The 27,811-nt window shown below is 45.2% G+C and overlaps 1 protein-coding gene across 1 annotated transcript in view; it reads right to left on the reverse strand.

The window, feature by feature from the left end:
* Nucleotides 1-5,028: 5,028 nt before the first annotated feature.
* MTMR10 (myotubularin related protein 10) overlaps nucleotides 5,029-27,811 on the reverse strand; it is a 201,280-nt gene continuing 178,497 nt past the window's right edge. The window contains exons 15-16 of the mRNA XM_063926247.1: nucleotides 24,992-25,174; nucleotides 5,029-7,763 (exon numbers count right to left, since the gene is read on the reverse strand). Of these exons, the coding sequence (XP_063782317.1) occupies nucleotides 7,161-7,763; nucleotides 24,992-25,174 (786 nt within the window). The 3' untranslated portion in view covers nucleotides 5,029-7,160. The remainder of the gene's footprint in view (nucleotides 7,764-24,991; nucleotides 25,175-27,811) is intronic.

Consider the following 27,811-nt stretch of genomic DNA (forward strand, 5'->3'; position numbering starts at 1 on the left):
CCCAGTGTCAGCATGTTCCAGTGTCCCCTAGTGGCCGACTGAGAAAATGGGATTTTGGTACCGATAAATCCTTTTCTCTAAAGCCACAGGGGACACTGGACGCCCGCCCCCATTGCTGCTCACCTGCCTCTGTCGTTCCAGTTTGAAAGTGTTACTTGTTCATGTATGTTTTTTTTATCTCCTCATTCTAGTGTTTTCTACTCCTCTTAATCCAGTTTCCTATTTGCTAATACTTGACTGAGGGCTGATGGGGGATAGAGGGGGAGAAGCTTTCACACTTCTTTAAAATTGAAAGTGCCAGGCTCCCTGTAGCCACCCATCTATACCCCAATGTCCGCATGTTCCAGTGTCCCCTGTGGTTTTAGAGAAAAGGATTTATCAGTAAGTACCAAAATCCCATTATCAATATACAATCTAAGTATGGTGGCTATATGTATGGTATATTTGTTTTAAATGTTATTTTTTAAAATATTAGAATTAATATAATTTATGATCTCTGCGCTATATATTTTAGTCTACTTGTGTATTCTATTGTAATATTAAGATTACCTTTTGGGAGCAGCAGTTTGTAAATTAGGAGATCAGCATTTTATGAGTTAAATAGTTTGCACCCGATATAAAATATATATACACATACATACACTGTGGTGGCAGCACAACCGATAATGGATGAAGAAGCCCTGGTGCCCTGCGTGGATAGCCCTGGCAAGGAGCCCGATATAGATGCAGTGGTCGGCAGCACACAGGAAATCAAACACTATATGCACAGGTAAGCAGTCAACGTTTCAAATGTTTAAACTTTCGTAGTCAGGACACAAATGATACAAACAGTACACTTACCATATATCCCCTGCACCCGCCCCATGTGGTTCGGTGTCCCTCCACACCTGGATCGGCGTCTACAGCTGACGTCACAGAGCACAGGTGTAGAGTGCACAAACAAGATAATTGAGTTAAAAAGGCTTCATGCATGGCATTTGGTAAAACCCATCAAAATTGATGCAATTTTGTGTATTTTGATGTGTTTTTCCAAATGCCATGCATGAAGCCTTTTTAACTCAATTATCCAGTTTGTGCACTCTACACCTGTGGTCTGTGACTTCAGCTGTCGGCACCGATCCAGGTGTGGAGGGACGCCGGAACACGTGGGGCGGATGCAGGGGATGTATGGTGAGTGTACTGTTTGTATCTGTTATGACCGAAGTGATGTACCTGGACGAAGTCTTGCGAAGAACTGATTGGATGATGAGAACCTTAACTTGACGGCATTGAAGAACTTGACTTGTGGTCGATCTTCTGATGATAGCCCTGGACGCATGGGTGTAAGACTCAGAGTAACACTCAGCAGGTCTTCTTGCCTATAAGAGCCGCTTTTCCCTTAAGACTTTATACGTCTACCGGTACTGGGATGCCCACCAGGACTTGCGCCACTGGCAACTGTACAAGCTTACGCCCGAGACGCCCAGAGCTATCAGTCGGCACAGGAGACTAACTAGATGAAGGAAACTAGTCTAATATTGCTACAGAGAACTGTTAAAAGGGTGGCGATAGTGTAGCACCACAGGAATATGTATAAAACCTAATAAAATTATTAGTTGGCACCACCAATCATTTGTGAGTTTTACATGTATTTATGAATGCATACACTGTTCCAATTTCTCATATTTATTAAAAGCGTTAAAGTTCACAAATTCAGTCAACAAAATAAAACATCCATATCACAATAGTATCCGTAATGTAATACAGTCTACTTCTCCCATCCACTGTTTAGGCAGATCTAGGAGTCACAATAGCAAGAAAAAACCCAACGTGTTTAGTCTCTCATCGAGACTTCATCAGGGGTAAATCTTCATATAGAACCACAATTTAGAATCTCAATTGTATAGATGTAATTAATGGATATTGATAGAGCCAGTTAGGGGGAGATGTAAAACCCTATTATTGTCACCTGACTCTCAAAATAGAAACAGAAAATGCAATGATCAAACAATTGGTCAATCAAACTTGATAGAGGCTTCTCAGGAGTGAATTCTGTCCCTAGTGACTGCGTAATGACACCTTCCTCTGCTTCCAATGATCTGACAATTATCTGATCATTGCATTTTCTCTTTCTATTTTGAGAGTCAGGTGACAATAATAGGGTTTTACATCTCACCCTAACTGGCTCAATCAATATCCATTAAATACATCTATACAATTGAGATTCTAAATCATGGTTCTATATGAAGATTTACCCTGATGAAGTCTCGACGAGAGACTAAACTCGTTGGGTTATTTCTTGCTATTGTGACTCCTAGATCTGCCTAAACAGTGGATGGGAGAAGGAAACTATTACATTACGGTCACTATTGTGATATGGATATTATTTCATTTTGTTGACTGAATTTGCAAACTTTCATAACGCTTTTAATAAATATGAGAAATTGGAAGTGAATGCATTCATACAGTAAATACATGTAAAACTCACTAATGGTTGGTGGTGCCAACTTAATTTTATTATGTTTTATACATATTCCTGTGGCGCTCCTCTGCTATTGTTGTGTGTATATATTATATACACACACATCTATCACAGGAGCTCTGCCCTTGCTATATTATCTAACAATAATACATTTTGTAGTTTTAGTTCATGTATTGATCAAGGCATGTAAGCCTGCAGCCCCCCCGCAAGGGACCCCACAATACTGCAGGGATATTATTATATTACTTATTTATATATATATTTTATCTTTGTGTTTGAAAAATGACAGTTAGGAGCTAGCTGGTTGTTACTTTTTTATCTCAATTTTATCACTATCCAAGCGATGACACATGTAGCCTTATGTTTTTTACATTTTGTATGGAGGATTTTTATCATGAAACATTGAGTGTCTAACAATAAATATTTTAATTATGCCATTTAGTGTTTTTTTAGTAATACTATTGTATAGCTCCAGATCTGTAATTTTAGATATTTCTGGATATTTATTAAAGGCATTTGCTACAGTACCTCAGTTTATTTGCCACATTAGTTAAAGTTAATTATCCCTAAACACTTGATCATCATATCCAGCACCAACACCACTACATACTACAACACCAGATTAAAGGGACCCATACACCTGTGATTAATTTGGGCAGTCTGACGTTTTGCAGATGATTGTGTCAATAAATCTGCAGTGTATGGGGTTCACAGTTCGCAGATTTTGACCACAAACTGACTGGGATTGTTAAATAAGGCTTTTCAACATCTTTAGTTTCATAGATAAATTGGGACTGTAGATTGCTAGTGTATGACAACAATCAGATCTGCACACCGTTTCTAGTAAACTGACGAGCCTTTCAAGATTGGCAGATCTGTTTAACTGAAAATTATCTGCAACTCACTGAAATATATCCGTAATGTATATAGGCAAGTCAAATTGATTGGGGTAACAATATATCTGGGAAATAAACCACAGGATCTGCAAAACAATAAATTGTGTTCGCTGATGTATGGGCCCCTTAAGTCTCTAAAAGAATGGGGATTTTCTTCACTTCTTACAAATTGTTAGGGCCTTGAGGACCTATGTACATAGGACCTGTAAAAAGCACACGATGGATGACATCTTGCATATTTATATGATGCCACAAGAGCTTGTCCAGACCTTTATCATAAACAGGTCACAGGTCGTTCTACAAGAGCAGCAAGTACATCCTGGGTAGCCTCAATGGAACAGCTGCGTCCGTAGTCAGCTGGTATTTCGTACACCTTCACAAAATCCTCGATTCAATTTTTTTGTATCCAAATATGGCAGTTTTGGATAAAAGTTGATGAACTCTGCAATATCTAAGCATGAACGCCTGTAGGTGCACCTTTGAGATGCACCCATGGATCAAAGAAGAAAAATTATATTTCTGAACATCCTCCCTTTACGGTTTGTTTTTCTCCGTTAGGCTTTTCATTTCTGCTTATGAACCTTGTTCTCTCTAGTTCTGTACTCTTACTTTTGTCCTTGAGACAGATTTAACACGCATAATACCCTATTTTAAACCCCGATTTTGTCTGAACGCACAGTTAAATAATTTCTCAGAGTCCTTGTGGACGTGGAAATCAGACAATTACGCTCTTTTATGTTACATAACCTGGCAAGCAGTGGTGTATGGTGCCCCTGCTGATTGCCGAGATTAAGGCTAAAATGGACTCCATTCAGTGGACATTATACATCTCTATGTTACATTAAAAGTTTAATCTATTTTCTTCATCACAACAGTGTGTGCTGGCCTTCAATTCTTTCTGTATTTCACGGCTTAGGGGAGTGTATTATTTCGTTATATGGACCTTGGCACCGCACTGAAATACTACATGTTCTCTAGTGTTGTAAGCTCTACATACCTATAATCTGTCAAAAGCAAGGATCAACATTTGGTCTAATTTATCTTCATCAAAATGAATATTGTGCAGTGGTGAATAAGCGAAATGGCTCCTCTTAATCTGGGAGCCTGTTATGCCAATCTCTCAACAATGAAAACATTCCTGCACTATCCTATTGGCAGCAAGGATATAGCAATGGAATAAAAAAGTTAAAAGGACACTGCAGAGGAAATTGATGAACAGACGTTTCTCCCAGGGGTCGCTCCAGCGACAAAACCACTGGATTTTTAGACAGCATTTTAGAGGGTTCAAGTTTGCTAGTAATGTGCGCCTATTTAACCTAAATAGCATGTGATTTAATGGAAAACCACTACCAGTCTAAGGAGGGGGCACCATCTAAGGATGTCTAGGTCAATGTTATATATGCATCGATTATTAGTCTTTCATGAAGATGGCTTTCTGAGATTTTCTAGCAGATGAGCTTTGATAATTTGGTGGCAAATTGCCCACAATCACAGATACATTTGTTTTTGTTTTTTTACATTGTTTAAATGGAGCCTGTTCCTTCTGTAATGCAGTCGTTTAATGCTGTAAGAATCATTATATATAAATAAAGCCTATAAAAGATGGCTTCATTCTTGATAACCATACAATTAACTAAAGATCCCAACTAACATCATTCACAACATAAACTGTTGCCATTTTAGTCAATTAAGAGTCTTTAATAAAAACAATGAGATTCTACTGGCATTTTAAATAAGTCACATCCATCATTAAAAGCCCTCAGTCAATGCAGGGAATAACAAAAATAACTCAGGTTTACTATGTTTGAAACTATATACAAGTCTTAAGTTAAAGTTTTTAAAAAGGCACTTCTACAACTATATTTCTGTAATTTAAGATTTATCTACAACAGAGACTAACAGTGCACATCATGTTCCATTTACTTTCCATGAATCAGATGCAGACTTCAGTATCCCCAGAAAATTGTAGGTCCGACCATATACATAGACCTCAACTCTGCTGGAGAAAGCTGCCCAAATCCTATAGAAGAAGAATCACAGGGTGTAGTATGGTATATCGGCGGCCAGCATACCGGCCCTGGGATCCTGACCGCAGGCATACCAACAGCTGGACTAGCGCAAATGAGCCCCTTGCGGGCTCACTGCGCTCGCCACGCTGCAGGCGCGGTGGTTTATTCTTCCTCCAGGGAGGTCGTGGAACCCCAAGAGGGAGAATATTTGTCGGTGTGCCGGGTGTCGGGATTCCGGCGCCTGTATACTGAGCGCCGGGATCCCAACATCCGGCATACTGAATACCACCCGAATCACATTCATAATTCACTTGCCAAATATCTGTAATGGAATATATCTATCTATATATATATATATATATATATATCTATATATATATATATATATATATGCGCAACAGAACCTTTCAACAACAAATCTAGAAAACAAAGCAAGTGATTTGATCCCCTAGCTCCCAAAGTAGCATTCTACAAGTTAATCATGTCCAATAAATACAACCTTAAGAAATTCAACACAAAATAGTGAATATACTGTGGTGCAGTCCAACATGGCATTTTCAAGAAGACAATAGATTAAATTCAGGAGATACTGTATATATTCCTAAGGAAATGTATTCTCTATTGTTTTCCCTTTTCTGCAGATGTAATTTAATTTAAATGGGATTTATACACAGCGTGTTCATTTGCAACAATCAGTGGCCATAAATGCAGCTTACTGCTGGTCTACTGCAGCCGCAGTCACTGGGCTTTTAAAGGTACCATAGAAACAGGAGTACAGTAAACCGCTATTAGACCAAGCTCTTTGCATGAGGTCATCCTCATATATGGTTTTGGGGTCCATGATTTACATATTCCAGTGTGAATCACTTTTAGAATTTTGAGTTACAGTGGCCAAAATTTATACTCTGGATAACCGCAAACTACAGTATGGTTCTAGCCTTTGTGAAGCTAGTGGAGGAATGTACTGATAAGTTTAATTTATAAAAAAGAAACTGTAATGACTGCAAGCTGTGTACAGATGTGTCCTCATACAGCTTGACTCAATACGCCACGCAGCGAGAGTGAGCCGACAGGTTCTGTGCAACTCAGCTAGTGTCGGGCATCTTTTTTTGCCAGAAATGTGTCCTTTTCGCATTGCTATGCGAATAAAACGCACAAGCAGACTCTGCTGATTAAAATTCTATGTGGCATATCACTGTGTGACTGCGCCTGTATTTGTATATGAAATGGTGGGTTAGTATTTTATAGGAAAACACTACAGCATAGCATTTGGTACGCAGATACAGCCGCGGTCACACACAGATTATAGGCATGCTGCACATCATTTTAATCAGCAGAGTCTGCTTGTGCAGGGAGGCTAGATGTAAGTGGACACATCTGTATGTATTGAATGCACAAAAACTCATTCATAAATTGTAATGTACAAAAGTTTAAAGCCAATAAATAAGGTGGTAAGATAGCAGGAGAGGAGCTACAGCTGTGTTAGGGATTTGTTTTAGCATTTAAATATACATGGCATTATACCCTTCTCTGTATCAAACAACTACACATTGACGTTTTAGGTTATGTAGGACTGCAACATTTGTAAGTTATGTAACTGCCTTTCCATAAAATGCTGTGCATAAATCTGTCCTTTTATTTTGTCTTTTTACTGAATATGTGCAAAACCCTGCCCTTGGAAAAACAATTATAAATAAAAGTCAGTGTATAGCTAAAGATACAAATTGCAGCACTTGGTTCTATTAATGGAAATCATACCGGTACCTAAGCAATCTGCTACTATCTCAACAATCCTCAGTCCTCATTGGCAAGTGTTTCTGTGGATAACCAAATTTTGGCACCATTTAAAAACTTGCTTAACGGTGTACCCAATATACTTCGACGACACAAATTCCCTACTGGCGAGAAAGGGAAAGAGGAGGAAAGAAAGTCCAAACTTCCATAGGTGCTTTGAAGGTCATCGGCTCTGAAAAACATTCTGCTTTGTTCACCATCAGGGGATGTGGCCTGAGACAGAGGGTAACATCTATACTGACGCAGGCTTGTTTGTAACATTTCGATCTCGTCTGCTATCAGGGAGATTTTGTGGAAGGCAGTGATGAAACCACCGTGGTTAATTTGTGCCTCCGGGATCCAGCGAAGGTAACAGAGCTTCCACAGCTTTATGTGTGGCCCATGCAGCCTTGGTAAGATCACTCCATGCAAGTCTGCCGGCTTAGAAAACCAGTCTTTGAGATATTGCTCTAGTCCATTGTTCTGGATGGCTGGAGCCTGGTGAACAAATTCAGGCTTTAGTTTCAGTATCAAGGAATTCCTGCGTGGCATGAATTCTGGTTTCGCAATAATACCATTTTTCAAAGAAGGTGGCATCCCACGTAACGTAGAACTGTAGTTTTTCTGTGTAGAAAACAGAAAGAAAGAAACTAAAAACTCACTAGTCAAGGCTAATCTACAACTAGATAAATAGAGAGCACACTCATTATTTCTAGTCATCCTTTGAACAGCACCTAACAGATAGTTTGGCGTCACAGCCGTAATGCCTGGCACCACAGCATCTAAAGGCCGCAGTCAAGGAGATAAGCAGCCTTCCAAAGACAGATATACAATACATATAAAAGTAACTTTGCATATACACGTTAAATGTGGATAAATAATAACCTGTATGACCAGAACTTTGTCTGCTGAACAACCTCCTCCTTTACGCTTTACGTGAGCTGTGCACACAGGAAAAGGAGAACTGTCTGCTACAGTAGTTTAGGTGTGAAAGACTTTTTTTTTTTTACTTTAACTTATGCAGTATATAAAATACAAATATGTCTTAGAACTTAGAAGTTCCAATAACGGATATTGACTAAGGGCTCGATTATGATTTGCATGGAATTGCACAGCCCCAAGAAAGAGTCTGTGCAATGACGTATAAATAAAATGCAGCAGTAGGCGCCTGTAGGAGAGAGATGCCTCCTGTATGCATCTGTGAGATAAAAGTGCTGCGTCTGGGGACTCATCCTCAGATCACCATCGTGACCATCACTCGCAACGGTAGCAGACTGCGATCAGTCTCCCTAAGCCGAAGCTTACTCAGACTGGCTGTAGGAACTTGACAGCCGGGTCCAGGAAGTCTCCGTCCAACGACGCAGTCCCTGGGCCAAGGCACGTCTACAAAATGAGGGTGACATGCCCCCGTTGTGAAGAATGGTGCCAGCTGCAGTCCACGATCTGTCCCCCAAATGCTGCAGCATGTCAATCAAGGAAGGGGTATAAGCGATATTGCAAGACTCATTCTGCACATGAATAGACTGCTAACCATAGGATTTGTAGGAAAACCACTGGGTTTGTGACTTGTGTACAAATCTGAATCAGGCCCTAATTTAATACAACACAATAAAATAGATTTAATTAGGCTGTTGGCACTAAACATTTAGGTAATAAATACAAACACTTAAAACTGAGAATAAATTCAAAGAAATAAAGAAAATCTAAAATAATGTAAAAAAAAGAAGCTTGTTTTTATTATTTTTGCAGAAAGTGCATCTTACTCACAATGCAACAAAACCGCTTCACAAGACTGTACTGATGAATTTGATATGTGACAATTGTACATCTGCGTGCGAATGAGTCTGAATCTGTATATAGCTGCAGCTTTTAGCGACACTCCTCATAACGGAAAGAGAAGTGACATTTTAAGAAAACATTACCACTTTGTTCACGTTCTGTGTATTTTATATTAAACTAGCTGATGTGCCCAGTTTCATCCAGGCTCGGGCAGAGGTTTGAAAGGCGGGAGCTGCACTGTGCCTCATCCTTCCACTTGAGGGCACTGCAGCATCGGCACTTTGTGGCTCATGGTACCCAGGACTACAGTGCTGTCTGTCTCATAAGTCACGTCAGGATCATACACCATATGCCTTGGTGAGACTTCACCTAGTGCTAGTTTTAAGTCCTTAGCAGTGGCAGCTGGAGAGGTGGGTGGGGCTACAGCGCGGCCCAATATTCAAATAGGGGAGCCACACCAACTGACACCGGATATGCTGCCAGACATCACTGGCAGTTGAATATTGGACTGCACAGCAGCCCAACCACCTCTCCAACTGCCACTTGTCCCAGACAAGCGTACAGTCCTGCAGCACTTGGGACATGTTATTTTGTCACCCAATTACCTCAGACAACAGAAACATTTTACCACTTTTCACCCCCTTAGGAGTCGCCTTTCAAAAAACCCTGCTTAGTGGGTGCTTATGTAATGGGAGGAATTTCAAATTTCATCTATCAAGGTCCAGCGGTTTGGCTGAGTGTTGATGAGTTAGTCAGTCAGGACATTGCACCGGGGGAGGAAATATATTACCCTTTTTTCACACCCTTGGGGGTCAAATTTCGAGATGTCCCTGTTTAGTGGGTGTTTAAATCATGGAAGGAATATACTCCCCAAGTTCCATGTACAGTATGTACTGTAGGAGATAATAAGATTTTACTCACCGGTAAATCTATTTCTCGTAGTCCGTAGTGGATGCTGGGGACTCCGTAAAGACCATGGGGAATAGACGGGCTCCGCAGGAGACTGGGCACTCTAAGAAAGATTTAGTACTACCGGTGTGCACTGGCTCCTCCCTCTATGCCCCTCCTCCAGACCTCCGTTAAGGAAACCGTGCCCAGAAGAGCTGACATTACAAGGAAAGGATTTTGGAATCCAGGGTAAGACTCATACCAGCCACACCGTATAACTTGTGATAACTTACCCAGTCAACAGTATGAACAACAATAGAGCATCAACAATGGATGCCAACATAACGTAACCCTTTATTAAGCAATAACTATATACACGTATTGCAGAAAGTCCGCACTTGGGACGGGCGCCCAGCATCCACTACGGACTACGAGAAATAGATTTACCGGTGAGTAAAATCTTATTTTCTCTAACGTCCTAGTGGATGCTGGGGACTCCGTAAGGACCATGGGGATTATACCAAAGCTCCCAAACGGGCGGGAGAGTGCGGATGACTCTGCAGCACCAAATGGGCAAACACAAGGTCCTCCTCAGCCAGGGTATCAAACTTGTAGAACTTAGCAAATGTGTTTGAACCCGACCAAGTAGCTGCTCGGCAAAGCTGTAATGCCGAGACCCCTCGGGCAGCCGCCCAAGAAGAGCCCACTTTCCTTGTGGAATGGGCTTTCACTGATTTTGGATGCGGCAATCCAGCCGCAGAATGAGCCTGCTGAATTGTGCTACAGATCCAGCGAGCAATAGTTTGCTTTGAAGCAGGAGCACCCAGCTTGTTGGATGCATACAGGATAAACAGCGAGTCAGTCTTCCTGACTCCAGCCGTCCTGGCTACATAGATCTTCAAAGCCCTGACTACATCAAGCAACTTGGAATCCTCCAAGTCACAAGTAGCCGCAGGCACCACAATAGGTTGGTTCAAATGAAAAGATGACACCACTTTCGGCAGAAATTGCGGACGAGTCCGTAATTCTGCCCTGTCCATATGGAAAACCAGATAGGGGCTTTTACATGACAAAGCCGCCAATTCTGACACACGCCTAGCCGAAGCTAAAGCCAATAACATGACCACCTTCCACGTGAGATACTTTAGCTCCACGGTCTTAAGTGGCTCAAACCAGTGGGATTTCAGGAAACCCAACACCACGTTGAGATCCCAAGGTGTCACTGGTGGCACAAAAGGGGGCTGAATATGCAGCACTCCCTTAACAAACGTCTGAACTTCAGGAAGAGAAGCCAGTTCCTTTTGAAAGAAAATGGATAGGGCCGAAATCTGGACCTTTATGGACACCAACTTCATGCCCATAGTCACTCCAGACTGTAGGAAGTGCAAGAACCGGCCCAGCTGGAATTCCTCTGTAGGGGCCTTCCTGGCCTCACACCAGGCAACATATTTTCGCCATATACGGTGATAGTGTTTTGCTGTCACGTCCTTCCTAGCCTTTATCAGCGTAGGAATAACATCATCCGGAATGCCTTTTTCCGCTAGGATCCTGCGTTCAACCGCCATGCCGTCAAACGCAGCTGCGGTAAGTCTTGGAACAGACAGGGCCCCTGTTGCAACAGGTCCTGGCAGAGGCCATGGGTCCTCTGTGAGCATTTCTTGCAGTTCCGGGTACCAAGTCCTTCTTGGCCAATTTGGAACAATGAGTATTGTTCTCACTCCTCTTTTTCTTACGATTCTCAGCACCTTGGGTATGAGAGGAAGAGGAGGAAACACACAGACCGACTGGAACACCCACAGTGTTACCAGGGCGTCCACAGCTATCGCCTGAGGGTCTCTTGACCTGGCGCAATACCTTTGTAGCTTTTTGTTGAGACGGGACGCCATCATGTCCACCTGTGGCAGTTCCCATCGATTTGTAATCTGAGTGAAGACTTAGTGATGAAGTCCCCACTCTCCCGGGTGGAGGTCGTGCCTGCTGAGGAAGTCTGCTTCCCAGTTGTCCACTCCCGGAATGAACACTGCTGACAGTGCTTGCACGTGATTCTCCGCCCAACGAAGAATCCTGGTGGCTTCTGCCATCACCACTCTGCTTCTTGTGCCGCCCTGGCGGTTTACATGAGCCACTGCGGTGATGTTGTCTGACTGAATCAGCACCGGTTGGTTGCGAAGCAGAGGCTCCGCTTGACTCAGGGCGTTGTATATGGCCCTTAGTTCCAGGATATTTATGTGCAGACAAGCCTCCTGACTTGTCCACAACCCTTGGAAGTTTCTTCCCTGAGTGACTGCCCCCCATCCTCGGAGGCTCGCATCCGTGGTCACCAGGACCCAGTCCTGTATGCCGAACCTGCGGCCCCCGAGAAGGTGAGCACTCTGCAGCCACCACAGAAGAGACACCCTGGCCCTCTGGGACAGAGTGATCAGCCGATGCATCTGAAGATGCGATCCGGACCACTTGTCCAACAGATCCCACTGAAAGATCCTCGCATGGAACCTGCCGAAGGGAATGGCTTCGTATGATGCCACCATCTTTCCCAGGACTCGCGTGCAGCGATGCACCGACACCTGTTTCGGTTTTAAGAGGTCTCTGACTAGAGTCACGAGCTCTTGAGCCTTCTCTGCCGGGAGAAACACCTTCTTCTGGTCCGTGTCCAGAATCATGCCCAGAAAAGGCAGACGCGTAGTAGGAATCAGCTGCGACTTTGGAATATTCAGAATCCAGCTGTGCTGTTGCAACACTTCCTGAGAGTGTGCTACGCTGATTAGCAATTGCTCTCTGGACCTCGCCTTTATGAGGAGATCGTCCAAGTATGGGATAATTGTGACTCCTTGCTTTCGAAGGAGCACCATCATTTCTGCCATTACCTTGGTAAATATTCTCGGTGCCGTGGAGAGCCCAAACGGCAACGTCTGGAATTGGTAATGACAGTCCTGTACCACAAATCTGAGGTACTCCTGATGAGGTGGATAAATGGGGACATGCAAGTAAGCATCCTTGATGTCCAGAGACACCATAAAATCCCCCTCTTCCAGGCTTGCAATGACCGCTCTGAGCGATTCCATTTTGAACTTGAATCTTTTCAGATAAATGTTCAGGGATTTTAAATTCAATATGGGTCTGACCGAACCGTCCGGTTTCGGTACCACAAACATTGTGGAATAGTATCCTCTTCCTTGTTGAAGGAGGGGAACCTTCACCACCACCTGCTGGAGATATAACTTGTGAATTGCCGCTAACACTACTTCCCTTTCTATGGGGGAAGCTGGCAGGGCCGATTTGAGGTAACGGCGAGGGGGCATCACTTCGAATTCCAGCTTGTATCCCTGAGACACAATCTGTATAGCCCAGGGATCCACCTGTTGTTATGATTCCAGTACTTCTGACCAGAGGAGATCTTATGACAAAGGCCAGAGTACTGGAAGGGAATGCTGGTTACGGGAGCAGGAAAGCCTAGTAACCCCTGGCGCCCTAACTCCGTTGTCTCGCCCGTGTTATCAGAAATCCCCTGCGAGACTATGGTTGCTTGAGCCCATGGCAGCCGCGTTTGAAGGGCGGATTATGTCTGCCCAACTCCGATGCCCCCTCAGGTCTTAATGGGAGACAAAGGGAAATCCGAGACAGGGTGATAACAAGGGGCCCTCTGACTAAACAACCAGGCCAGGGGCTACAAGCCAACTAAACTTAAACCAGAAGTATGTGCGGACAAACCGCCAGGGAAAAGGACAACCAAAAATCCACTAATCCGTTACTCCTACCCAGCACCGCTGGATTCCAGAGTGGATTTGTGGGAGCGGAATCCTCCGCAAAAGCTCAGAGACTCAATATAACAAATAATAAATAGTAAGCGGTCAAGCCGCAACACACGGCTACGCCGCGACTCACGAACACCACAGGATGTTAAAGGTGCTCGGTCAGGACTCCAGGAACAGATGACAACTTCCGAGTACTGGATCACTGAGGACAGGAACGACCGGATAGAGCAGGACTGGAAACACTCTCTGCAACAGATACAGCAAACAGGAAGCTATTACCGGCGTCTGTGAGAAGTCCTGAGAGTGCCTTTAAATGGAAGCCCTCCAATCAGGTGCCAGACAGGGCTAATTACAAACATGCCGTGCAGCTGCCATACTGCACGGCCAGGAAACAAGTGTGGTAATTAACTTTGGACCCAGCAACGGGGAACGCGGTCCGACAGTGGCGTCCCCGTTGCTAGGGTCTGTGCGGCTCCGTGCGCCCGGCGTCTAGCGTTGCCAGGGAGCCGGCGGCTGTCCGCGTACGGCGTCCCTGGTTGCTAGGCGCCGGGCCGCACTGACGAGCGGACCCTCGGCGCCTAACACCTGTGAGCGAACCCACTGGTGGCTGAAATTTCGGAGACGCGCCCCCACCGCTCCTGGCTCCACCTGTGGAGCCCCAGCGTCATGCGGTGGATTTAGTGGAAGCCGGGGAGGACTTCTGTTCCTGGGAACTAGCTGTATGGTGCAGCTTCTTTCCTCTACCCCTGCCTCTGGCAAGAAAGGACGCACCTCTGACCTTCTTGCTTCTCTGTGATCGAAAGGACTGCATTTGGTAATACGGTGCTTTCTTAGGCTGTGAGGGAATATATGGCAAAAAGTTTGACTTCCCAGCCGTAGCTGTGGAAACTAGGTCCGAGAGACCGTCCCCAAACAATTCCTCACCCTTGTAAGGTTACACCTCCATGTGCTTTTTGGAGTCGGCATCACCTGTCCATTGCCGAGTCCACAGGACCCTTCTGGCAGAAATTGACATTGCATTTATCCTAGAGCCCAGTAGGCAAATGTCCCTCTGGGCATCCCTCATATATAGGACAGCGTCTTTTATATGCCCCAGGGTCAGTAAAACGGTATCCCTGTCTAAGGTATCCATTTCCTCAGACAGATTATCAGTCCATGCTGCTACAGCACTACACATCCAGGCCGACGCAATTGCCGGCCTCAGTATAGTACCTGAGTGTGTATAAACAGACTTCAGGATACTTTCCTGCTTCCTATCTGCAGGAAGCTTTAGGGCGGCCGTATCCTGTGACGGCAGGGCCACCTTTTTAGATAAGCGTGTCAGAGCTTTATCTACCCTAGGGGAGGATTCCCAGCGCATCCTGTCCGTTGGCGGGAAAGGGTACGCCATAAGTAACCTTTTGGAAATCAGCACTTTCTTATCGGGGGAATCCCACGCTTTTTCACATAATTCATTTAATTCATGTGAAGGGGGAAAAGTCACCTCTTGCTTTTTCTCCCCATACATATACACCCTTTTGTCAGGGACAGGGTTTACCTCTGATATGTGCAATACATCCTTCATTGCTATAATCATGTAGCGGATGGCTTTTGCCATTTTAGGCTGCAATTTTGCATCATCGTCATCGACACTGGAGTCAGAATCCGTGTCGATATCTGTGTCAACCATTTTGGATAGTGGGCGCTTCTGAGACCCTGACGGCCTCTGCACTGTAGGATCAGGCATGGGCTGAGACCCAGACTGTCCCAAGGCATCAGCTTTATCCAACCTTTTATGTAAGGAGTTTACATTATCATTTAACACCTTCCACATATCCATCCAATCAGGTGTCGGCGCCGTCGGCGGAGACACGTCAGTCATCTGCACTTGCTCTGCCTCCACATAGCCCTCTTCGTCAAACATGTCGACACACGCGTACCGACACCACACACACAGGGGATGCTCTATATGAGGACAGGACCCCCACAAGGCCTTTTGGAGAGACAGAGAGAGAGTATGCCAGCACACACCCCAGCGCTATATGACCCAGGAATCACACAGTAACTTAGTGTTTACCCAGTAGCTGCTGTATATATATTAAATGCGCTAAATTTATGTGCCCCCCCTCTCTCTTTTTACCCTTTCTACCGTGAGTCTGCAGGGGAGAGCCTGGGGAGCTTCCTCTCAGCGGAGCTGTGGAGAGAAAATGGCGCTGGTGAGTGCTGAGGAAGAAGGCCCCGCCCCCTCAGCGGCGGGCTTCTGTCCCGCGATTTTGTGTAAAATTAATGGCGGGGGCTCATGCATATAACAGTGTCCAACTGTATATATGCTGCTTTCGCCAGGAGGTATCTAATTGCTGCCCAGGGCGCCCCCCCCTGCGCCCTGCACCCTACAGTGACCGGAGTGTGTGGGTTAGTGTGGGCGCAATGGCGCACAGCTGCAGTGCTGTGCGCTACCTCATATGAAGACAGGAGTCTTCTGCCGCCGATTTCGACGTCTTCTTTCTTCAACCCGCCGGCTTCTGACTTCTGGCTCTGCGAGGGGGACGGCGGCGCGGCTCCGGGAACGGACGACAAGGTCAGGTCCTGTGTTCGATCCCTCTGGAGATAATGGTGTCCAGTAGCCTAAGAAGCGCAACCTAGCCGCAGTTAGTAGGTTTGCTTCTCTCCCCTCAGTCCCACGTAGCAGAGAGTCTGTTGCCAGCAGAAGCTCTCTGAAAATAAAAAACCTAACTAAAATACTTTCTTATTAGCAAGCTCAGGAGAGCTCACTAAAAGCACCCAGCTCTGGCCGGGCACAGATTCTAACTGAGGTCTGGAGGAGGGGCATAGAGGGAGGAGCCAGTGCACACCGGTAGTACTAAATCTTTCTTAGAGTGCCCAGTCTCCTGCGGAGCCCGTCTATTCCCCATGGTCCTTACGGAGTCCCCAGCATCCACTAGGACGTTAGAGAAAGATAGATCGGTATGTATGTATGTATGTATGTATGTATGTATGTATGTATGTATGTATGTATGTTTTTCTTGTGGATCACCTAATTCTGGTAGGGTCTAAGGCCCTTATTTTTCAACTGTTTTACCTTTAAACAATGAATAACTCTTTAATTAGATGCGAGTAAGAATTAATTCATCTTCTAATATCTACAATGAGCCATCCAGATTCAAATGATTTTCCAAAAAGATCCAAATATATAACCACTATTTTAATCTAATAACCCAAAACTAAAAAAAAAAAAAAAAAAAAATTCTTGCAAATACACATTTGCATAACAATTATAGGACAAATATTTTACACTTTATATCACCCTTATAAAGGGGCGTGCTTATTGCCAGCAAAGTCAGCCCTCTTTGGATCGTAATAACGTGTCACATTTCATGTATATTCCACATGAGGTTAATGTGGAACGGTAGGATTTTGCAGGATTGGAGCAGCAGCAATAAATTTGATAAAATCCAGACTGGATTTTGTCTGAGTCTGTTGTAAGCCACAGATGGCTAATCACTACAACTTCTCTGCTACCTTTAAAAACGTGTCATGTTTCCCGATGCCAGCAAGCGGCCAGATCATAGATTCGGGGTCTGGGGTTACGTTATGTACAGTTCACAGACACATGTGCAGTAGCGGCAATGGTACTGCAAATGCGCAAAACCATGGCTTCTATGGATTGCATCGGATGCAGCCCATAGAAGCCAGAGAGGGGTGACGAGACAAGGAGCTGGCTTCCTACAGAAAGCTAACTCTCTGCCTACAGCAGCCCGGTCTGGCAGTCCTGGAGGGAAGAAACACCTCCCAATGGGGCTTTAATAGGAAGTCACATTGAAGCCAGTGCAGTCTAACGGACTGCATCTGGCTTCACAGACGCTGAGCTGGGTGGTAGATTTTACCGGGGGAAGCTGCAGTCCAGCCCCTGCATGTGCCGTGTAGCCTGCTTGAAGTGGAAATAAAGCAAGTTGGACTCTGTGGTTCTGTCACAATATATAAGTTCAGTACTGTGCAAAAGTTTTAGGCAGGTGTTAGGCAGGTGTAGAAAAATGCTGGAAAGTAAGAATGCTTTCATAAAATAAGATTTTACTCACCGGTAAATCTATTTCTCGTAGTCCGTAGTGGATGCTGGGGACTCCGTAAGGACCATGGGGAATAGCGGCTCCGCAGGAGACTGGGCACAGCTAAGAAAGATTTAGGACTACCTGGTGTGCACTGGCTCCTCCCACTATGACCCTCCTCCAGACTTCAGTAAGGATACTGTGCCCGGAAGAGCTGACACAATAAGGAAGGATTTTGAATCCCGGGTAAGACTCATACCAGCCACACCAATCACACCGTATAACTCGTGATACAGTTAACAGTATGAACACAACAGAGCCTCTCAAAAGATGGCTCAACAATAACCCTTGTAGTTAACAATAACTATATACAAGTATTGCAGACAGTCCGCACTTGGGACGGGCGCCCAGCATCCACTACGGACTACGAGAAATAGATTTACCGGTGAGTAAAATCTTATTTTCTCTGACGTCCTAGTGGATGCTGGGGACTCCGTAAGGACCATGGGGATTATACCAAAGCTCCCAAACGGGCGGGAGAGTGCGGATGACTCTGCAGCACCGAATGAGAGAACTCAAGGTCCTCCTCAGCCAGGGTATCAAATTTGTAGAATTTTGCAAACGTGTTTGCCCCTGACCAAGTAGCAGCTCGGCAAAGTTGTAAAGCCGAGACCCCTCGGGCAGCCGCCCAAGAAGAGCCCACTTTCCTCGTGGAATGGGCTTTTACAGATTTAGGCTGCGGCAGGCCAGCCACAGAATGCGCAAGCTGAATTGTGCTACAAATCCAGCGAGCAATAGTCTGCTTTGAAGCAGGAGCACCCATCTTGTTTGGTGCATACAGGATGAATAGCGAGTCAGTCTTCCTGACTCCAGCCGTCCTGGAAACATAAATTTTCAAGGCCCTGACTACGTCCAGTAACTTGGAGTCCTCCAAGTCCCTAGTAGCCGCAGGCCCCACGATAGGTTGGTTCAAGTGAAACGCTGATACCACCTTAGGTAGAAACTGGGGACGAGTCCTCAATTCTGCCCTATCCATATGGAAAATCAAATAGGGGCTTTTACATGACAAAGCCGCCAATTCTGACACACGCCTTGCCGAAGCCAAGGCCAAAAGCATGACCACTTTCCACGTGAGATATTTTAAATCCACGGTTTTGAGTGGCTCAAACCAATGTGACTTTAGGAAACCCAACACCACGTTGAGGTCCCACGGTGCCACTGGAGGCACAAAAGGAGGCTGAATATGCAGCACTCCCTTGACAAATGTCTGAACTTCAGGCAGTTAAGCCAGTTCTTTTTGGAAGAAAATCGACAGAGCCGAAATCTGGACCTTAATGGAACCCAGTTTTAGGCCCATAGTCACCCCTGACTGTAGGAAGTGCAGAAATCGACCTAGCTGGAATTCCTCCGTTGGGGCCTTCCTGGCCTCACACCACGCAACATATTTTCGCCATATGCGGTGATAATGTTGTACGGTTACATCTTTTCTAGCTTTAATAAGCGTAGGAATGACTTCCTCCGGAATACCCTTTTCTTTTCGGATCCGGTGTTCAACCGCCATGCCGTTAAACGCTGCCGCGGTAAGTCTTGGAACAGACAGGGCCCCTGCAGCAGCAGGTCCTGTCTGAGCGGCAGAGGCCATGGGTCCTCTGAGATTAATTCTTGAAGTTCCGGGTACCAAGACCTTCTTGGCCAATCTGGAACAATGAGAATAGTTCTTACTCCTCTTTTCTTTATTATCCTCAGTACCTTGGGTATGAGAGGAAAAGGAGGGAACACATAAACCGACCGGTACACCCACGGTGTCACTAGGGCGTCCACAGCTATCGCCTGAGGGTCTCTTGACCTGGCGCAATATTTTTCTAGCTTTTTGTTTAAGCGGGACGCCATCATGTCCACCTGTGGCTTTTCCCAACGGTTTACAATCAGTTGGAAGACTTCTGGATGAAGTCCCCACTCTCCCGGGTGGAGGTCGTGCCTGCTGAGGAAGTCTGCTTCCCAGTTGTCCACTCCCGGAATGAACACTGCTGACAGTGCTAACACGTGATTTTCCGCCCATCGGAGAATCCTTGTGGCTTCTGCCATCGCCGTCCTGCTTCTTGTGCCGCCCTGTCGATTTACATGGGCGACTGCCGTGATGTTGTCTGACTGGATCAGAACCGGCTGGTTTTGAAGCAGGGGCTTTGCTTGACTTAGGGCATTGTAAATGGCCCTCAGTTCCAGAACATTTATGTGTAGGGAAGTCTCCTGACTTGACCAAAGTCCTTGGAAGTTTCTTCCCCGTGTGACTGCACCCCAGCCCCGAAGGCTGGCATCCGTGGTCACCAGGACCCAGTCCTGTATGCCGAATCTGCGGCCCTCTCTGAGATGAGCACTCTGCAGCCACCACAGCAGAGACACCCTGGTCCTTGGAGACAGGGTTATCAACCGATGCATTTGAAGATGCGATCCGGACCATTGGTCCAACAGGTCCCACTGAAAGGTTCTGGCATGGAACCTGCCGAATGGAATAGCTTCGTAGGAATCGCCCTTATCAGGAGATCGTCCAAGTATGGGATAATTAAAACTCCCTTTTCCGAAGGAGTATCATCATTTCGGCCATTACCTTGGTAAATACCCACGGTGCCGTGGACAGGCCGAACGGCAACGTCTGGAATTGGTAATGACAATCCTGTACCACAAATCTGAGGTACTCCTGGTGAGGATGGTAAATGGGAACATGCAGGTAAGCATCCTTGATGTCCAGAGATACCATGTAATCTCCCTCTTCCAGGCTTGCAATAACCGCCCTGAGCGATTCCATCTTGAACTTTAATTTTCTTAAATATGTGTTCAAGGATTTCAAATTTAAAATGGGTCTCACCGAACCGTCCGGTTTCTGTACCACAAACATTGTGGAATAGTAACCCCGTCCTTGTTGAAGTAGGGGCACCTTGACTATCACCTGCTGGGAATACAGCTTGTGAATTGCCTCTAACACAGCCTCCCTTTCTGAAGGAGTCGTTGGTAAGGCAGATTTGAGGAAACGGCGGGGGGGGGGGGGGGGGATGTCTCGAATCCCAGCCTGTACCCCTGAGATACCAGTTGAAGGATCCAGGGATCTACCTGTGAGCGAGCCCACTGATTGCTGAAGTTTTTGAGACGGCCCCCCACCGTACCTGGCTCCGCCTGTTGAGCCCCAACGTCATGCGGCGGACTTAGCAGAAGAAGCGGGGGAGGACTTTTGTTCCTGGGAAGTGGCTGCATGCTGCAGCTTTTTTCCCCTACCTCTGCCTCTGGGCAGAAAGGACGCGCCTCTACCCCGTCTGCTCTTTTGGGGGCGAAAGGACTGCACCTGATAATACGGTGCTCTCTTTGGTTGTGAGGGGACATGTGGCAAAAATGCTGACTTCCCAGCTGTTGCTGTGGACACTAAGTCTGAAAGACCATCCCCGAACAACTCCTCACCCTTATAAGGCAAAACTTCCATGTGCCTTTTAGAATCTGCATCACCTGTCCACTGCCGGGTCCATAACCCTCTCCTGGCATAAATGGACAGTGCACTTATTTTTGATGCCAGCCGGCAAATATCCCTCTGTGCATCTCTTATGTAAAAGACAGCGTCTTTAATATGCTCTACGTTTAGCAATATAGTGTCCCTGTCTAGGGTGTCAATGTTTTCTGACAGGGAGTCTGACCATGCAGCTGCAGCACTGCACATCCATGCTGAGGCAATAGCTGGTCTCAGTATAATACCAGTGTGTGTATATATAGCTTTCTGGAGAGCCTCCTGCTTTCTGTCAGCAGGTTCCTTTAGGGCGGCCGTATCCTGGGACGGCAGTGCCACCTTTTTTGATAAGCGCGTAAGTGCTTTATCCACCCTAGGGGGTGTTTCCCATCGTGACCTATCCTCTGGCGGGAAAGGGTACGCCATTAGTAATTTTTTCGAAATTACCAATATTTTATCGGGGGAAGCCCACGCTAGTTCACACACTTCATTCAATTCTTCAGAAGGGGGAAAAACTACTGGTAGTCTTTTCTCCCCAAACATAATACCCTTTTTTGTGGTACCTGGGGTCACCTCAGAAATGTGTAAAACATTTTTCATTGCCTCAATCATATAACGAGTGGCCCTATTGGACATTACATTAGTCTCTTCGTCGTCGACACTGGTATCAGTATCCGTGTCTGCCATCTGAGGTAGCGGGCGTTTTAGAGCCCCTGATGACTTTTGAGACGTCTGGGCAGGCACGGGCTGAGAAGCCGGCTGCCCCGCATTTGGCATGTCGTCAAATTTTTTATGTAAGGAGTCGACACTTTCGCGTAATTCCTTCCACAAGTCCATCCACTCCGGTGTCTGCCCCGCAGGGGGTGACAACACATTTATATTATAGGCACCTGCTCCTCCTCCACATAAGTCTCCTCATCAAACATGTCGACACAGCCGTACCGACACACCGCACACACACAGGGAATGCTCTGACAGAAGACAGGACCCCACCAAGCCCTTTGGGGAGACAGAGAGAGAGTATGCCAGCACACACCAGAGCGCTATATAAATCAGGGATTAACTAAATTATATCCCCTTATAGCTGCTATATGTATATTGCGCCTAAATTTAGTGCCCCCCTCTCTTTTTTACCCTTTTCTGTAGTGTAGACTGCAGGGGAGAGCCAGGGAGCTTCCTTCCAGCGGAGCTGTGAGGGAGAAATGGCGCCAGTGTGCTGAGGGAGATAGCTCCGCCCCTTTTTCGGCAGGCTTTTCTCCCGCTTTTTTATGGATTCTGGCAGGGGTATTTATCACATATATAGCCTCTGGGGCTATATATTGTGATATATTTGCCAGCCAAGGTGTATTTATTGCTTCTCAGGGCGCCCCCCCCCCCCCAGCGCCCTGCACCCTCAGTGACCGGAGTGTGAAGTGTGTATGAGGAGCAATGGCGCACAGCTGCAGTGCTGTGCGCTACCTTGGTGAAGACTGATGTCTTCTGCCGCCGATTTTCCGGATTCTTCTTGCTTCTGGCTCTGTAAGGGGGCCGACGGCGCGGCTCCGGGACCGAACACCAATGGCCGGTTCCATGCGGTCGATCCCTCTGGAGCTAATGGTGTCCAGTAGCCTAAGAAGCACAAGCTACCACCAGTTAGGTAGGTTCGCTTCTTCTCCCCTTAGTCCCTCGCTGCAGTGAGTCTGTTGCCAGCAGATCTCACTGTAAAATAAAAATACTAAAATATACTTTCTCTCTAGGAGCTCAGGAGAGCCCCTAGTGTGCATCCAGCTCAGCCGGGCACAGGATTCTAACTGAAGTCTGGAGGAGGGTCATAGTGGGAGGAGCCAGTGCACACCAGGTAGTCCTAAATCTTTCTTAGCTGTGCCCAGTCTCCTGCGGAGCCGCTATTCCCCATGGTCCTTACGGAGTCCCCAGCATCCACTAGGACGTCAGAGAAAAAGTGTTAATTGCATTTTGTTAACTGATAAAAATAAGCTAAGTGAATGAACATAAGAGTAATCTAAATCCAATCAATATTTGGTGTGACCACCCTTTGCCTTCAAAACAGCATCTTCTAGGTATACTTGCGCACCATTTTTGAAGGAACTCAGCAAGGATGTTGTTCCAAACATCTTGGAGAATGAAGCACAGATCTTTTGTGGATGTAGGCTTGCTAAAATCTTTCTATCTCTTCATGCAATCCCAGAAAGACTCAATGATGTTGAGATCAGGGCTCTGTGGGGGCCATATCATCACTTCCAGGTCACCTTGTTCTTCTTTACGCTTTATATAGTTCTTAATGACATTGGCTGTATGTTTGAGGTCTTGAGGACACCCTTAATCCTGACTAAATTCCCAACTACATTTGCTGAAATGCAGCCCCAAACTTGTAAGGGACATCCACTATGCTTAACTGTTGCCTGCAGACACTCATTGTACCACTTTCCAGCCCTCCAGCAAACAAACTGCCTTCTTTTACAGACAAATATTTGAAATTTTGACTCATCCGCCCAGAGCACTTGGTGACATTTTTCTGCACCCCAGTTCATATATTTTCGTGCATAGTTGAGTTGAGTTGCTTAGCCTTGTTTCCCCGTCAAAGGTACTGTATGGCTTTTTGTGCGCAATTCTTCCATGAAGACCACTTCTGGCCAGACTTCTCCGAACAGTAGATGGGTGTACCTGGGTCCCACTGGTTTTTTGCCAGTTCTGAACTGATGGCACTGGTGGAAATCTTCTGATTTCGAAGGAAAGTAAGCATGATCTAATGCACCAAGTTTCCTTGGCCGATCACTATGTCTACGGGGTCCTCAACGTTGCCCGTTTCCTTGTGCTTCAATGTGGAGAAATACAGGCGGGTACTTTATTCATCACGCAAAACCATCAGGGAGGCATCTGATTCGCTCCAACTTTATTCTGCAGCAGGACAATGACCTCCAACATACAGCCAATGTCATTAAAAATGATCTTCAGCGTAAAGAAGAACAAAGAGTCCTGGAAGTGATGATATGGCCCCCACAGAGTCCTGATCTCATCATCATCAAGTCTGTCTGGGATTACATGAAGAGACCGAAGGAATTTAACAAACCTACATCTATAGAAGATTTTTGGTTAGTTCTCCAAAATGTTTGGAACAACCCCCCTGCTGAGTTCCTTCAAAAACTGTGTGCAAGTGTACCTAGAATAATTGATGCGGATTTGAAGGCAAAGGGTGATCTGATTTAGATATTGAAATATTGATTTGATTTAGATTTCTCCTCTGTTCATTCACTTCGCATTTTGTTAATTGCTCAAAATAAACTATTAACACTTCTATTTTTGAAAGCATTCTTACCACACCTGCCTAAAACTTTTGCACAGTATATATACACATACAGCTCATCTCTCCCTCTTACAAGTACTAAAAAAAAAATATCACAGTACAAGTGTAAGATAAGGGGTTTTTGAGCTCTGATGTGCTAATATCACACTTTTCTAACAGTGGGGGATTAGAAGCCGTACTCAGCCAGAAATTCATGCAGACGTACTGTAGCGACCACCTCCTGGTAGATTGCAAGTACATAAAGCAAGTCTATAACTCGCCCCTCCCCAAATTACATAAGTGCTTTACTCATCTGCCAATTTAGGAATAAGACAGATACTTCATTATTTGCTACTATACATGTATATTTTGGTCACTGATTATGACACAGTCATTGTAACGCTAAATCCTCAGCTTATAAGAGCACTTTGTCATGCAGTACAATATCACACAGTGATACAAGTGGTTCATGTAGCCTAGTGCTTTCATGGACTATGAAATGAATACTAAGAGGTCACATTAGATGAATTCCTAAGGGGTTACTAGGGACACAGTCAAGAAGTTGTTTAACTACTACAGTAGTTCATTTATTTCCATGGTTTCCTGAGAAATGGCAGAGAACTGTCACTTTATAGTCACTTTACCTTTGTCCTCTTAAAATATTTTGTGGAACCATTCTGAACACTGGGCACACACTTCCCAATATACAAGGGGTTAATGAATAGTGCGCGGTCCTTTGCGGAGAACTGCAGAGACCAGTTCCAGACAGATGGGAATCTCAGACCTTTTTCATCTCCTAGCTGAATATTTTTACCGATTGCAAACTCCTGCAAAGAGAAAATGTGATATTAAATACAGGAAAGCCTTCAGCAAAGAGAACAGAAAGGAAGCTTTTATGCTTATATCAGAATTCCACCCAAAATTGAATATCGGAAGTAAAACCCAAGCACCAAAGAACATCTGAGTAAGCATACCTAACAGGATCCTGATGAGTTGGCATGGCAGGTGATGCTTGGCTTCCTCCCACTGACATCGGTGACAACATATTGCCTGTCTGCAAAAAGACTGGCTTGACAGAAAGCAGGAGAGTCCCCTTATTTGTCACCCCCTCCTTGCTTCTGCCAAACTGGTCATTTTAACAGACAGACTGCATGTTGACCACTGACAAAACTCTGCCAGCAGTGAGCTGGGCAGTGCCCCAGACATATGGGGTGAAATGAAAGGTGTATATGTACTGTGTATCCACAAGATATTGTTCTGTTGTACTGTGTGTAGGAAAGGAGAGGAAGGTCTGGCAGCACAACACTTGAGATAGGATGAATGTGTAGTAGCTAAGTGGCATAACAGTAGTATAAATATATGTATTAGATATCTGGCTATACATAACTCAGAAATGCTCACTCAATTCACATATACCTGTATACTCCTGTTTCTAAGCATCTAACTCAACCTGAGAGACAATAATTTTATAATAGACTCGCTTGTATTTATCAAACCTGCTAGAGTGGAGGTGTGTTGCCCACTGCAACCAAACAGATCCTAGCTATTGTTTTATAAAATGTACTAGATCAGTGTTACTCAAACTGTGTTGCGACACCTTAGGGTGGGTACACATTAGGCCAATATCTGTACAATTTGCCGTATGGGAACGACAAATCATGCATATTGCACAATGGGTACGCATGATTGTGCTCTCCTGCAGGTCACTTGCAACATCTTCCGGTCAGCAGTGCCACACGGCCAACTGGAAGATATCGTATGCGACCCGGCGCAGTATAATGAAGGACGGAACGAGATGTTGTTATGTTGTATAGCCAATCTCCGCTGGTCACACACAACCACAGTGAGGTGGCCAATCAGCACACAAGGGAAACAGTGCTTTCTCGCTCTCCCCCCTTCTCCACTGGATACTGTGTTTCTCTAAACAAAGTCCAATCTGCTCCATGGTTTCCTGTAGCCTCAGAAGGCCAGCCGCAGCAGTACAGACACCTCATTGTAGTTTACTACAGACACCTCAGCATCATGACGTATGACATACAGAATAGCCGGGAGCAGGAAGCCACAGACTCCGTAGCACGGGAGAGTAAGAGGATAAGGTACTGTAAGTAAACTACAATGGATATGGGGTGGGGGTTTCTTTGAAAGTTAAAGAACCGCCAAGAGGAGTCTATGCTTTGATTTATATTTCTTTTTTAGATCCTTCAAATTGTGTGTCACATGTGGGGATGTCACTCTTCAGTGTGTCACTGCAAAAAAACGTTGAGAGCCACTGTACGAGATAAATGGCAGCTAATATCTGATTGGTTGCTATAAGCAACACCTCCACCTCTTCTCTTTAAACAGTTTGATGAATTTCCCATCTAGTATAGACACTGTACAAACGGGCTTTTTGCTTCAACAAAGTAAATCTAGTTATTGCATCCTGAACTCTATGGGGTATATTCAATTGAACGCAAGGTTTTCCCTGCAAAACTTAAAGTGGATATCACACCCAATTTTCCATCACCAAAGCGATGTGCGCGCCCGATTCTCCTGTTATCCAAATGAAAAAAAATTAGACGTGAAGTCTGCTATCAAAAACTAGCGAGAAATGTAAAAAATACATGGGAAAATCAGTATGTACCCCACAAAAAAAGACAAATAATATTGGGTAACAGTATAGATGACTAGTACTGTCCCAAAAATTAATATTTTGAGCTTTTAAATTGTTTAAAATTGCTGATTATTGCAGGTTTTTAAAAAGCACCCACAACTCGCTGCACCACGATGAGAGCGGCTACACCGGTACTTCCGTTAAATCTGGGGTGAATAATTTATTTTTATTTTCTTCAGTTTTGAGCCAGCTAATGGGTGATCAGTGTACGTACATCTGAGTCAGGAGCTAAGATGCAGCTACTGTGTGATCAGTGGGGGTAATTCCAAGTTGGCGCAGCAGGATTTTTGATAGCAACTGGGCAAAACCATGTGCACTGCAGGGGAGGCAGATATAACATGTGCAGAGAGAGTTAGATTTGGGTGGGGTGTGTTCAATCTGCAATCTAATTTGCAGTGTAAAAATAAAGCAGCCAGTATTTACCCTGCACAGAAACAATATAACCCACCCAAATCTAACTCTTTCTGCACATGTTATATCTGCCTCCCCTGCAGTGCACATGGTTTTGCCCAGTTGCTATCAAAAATCCTGCTGCGATCAACTTGGAATTACCCCCAGTGTACGTACATCTGAGTCAGGAGCTAAGATGCAGCTACTGTGTGATCAGTGTACGTACATCTCTGAGTCAGGAGCTAAGATGCAGCTACTGTGTGATCAGTGTACGTACATCTCTGAGTCAGGAGCTAAGATGCATATTCAGTACAGAATTGTGTGGCACTATGTGATGTGATGTGATTTGAGAATAGGTTAATGTGGACACATCTGTATCAAGTCTGCTCCACCTCTCTCATGTAATGCTTTCATAGGTATC

The sequence above is a fragment of the Pseudophryne corroboree genome, chromosome 6 (assembly GCF_028390025.1).
Source record: "Pseudophryne corroboree isolate aPseCor3 chromosome 6, aPseCor3.hap2, whole genome shotgun sequence".
Taxonomy (NCBI): domain Eukaryota; kingdom Metazoa; phylum Chordata; class Amphibia; order Anura; family Myobatrachidae; genus Pseudophryne; species Pseudophryne corroboree.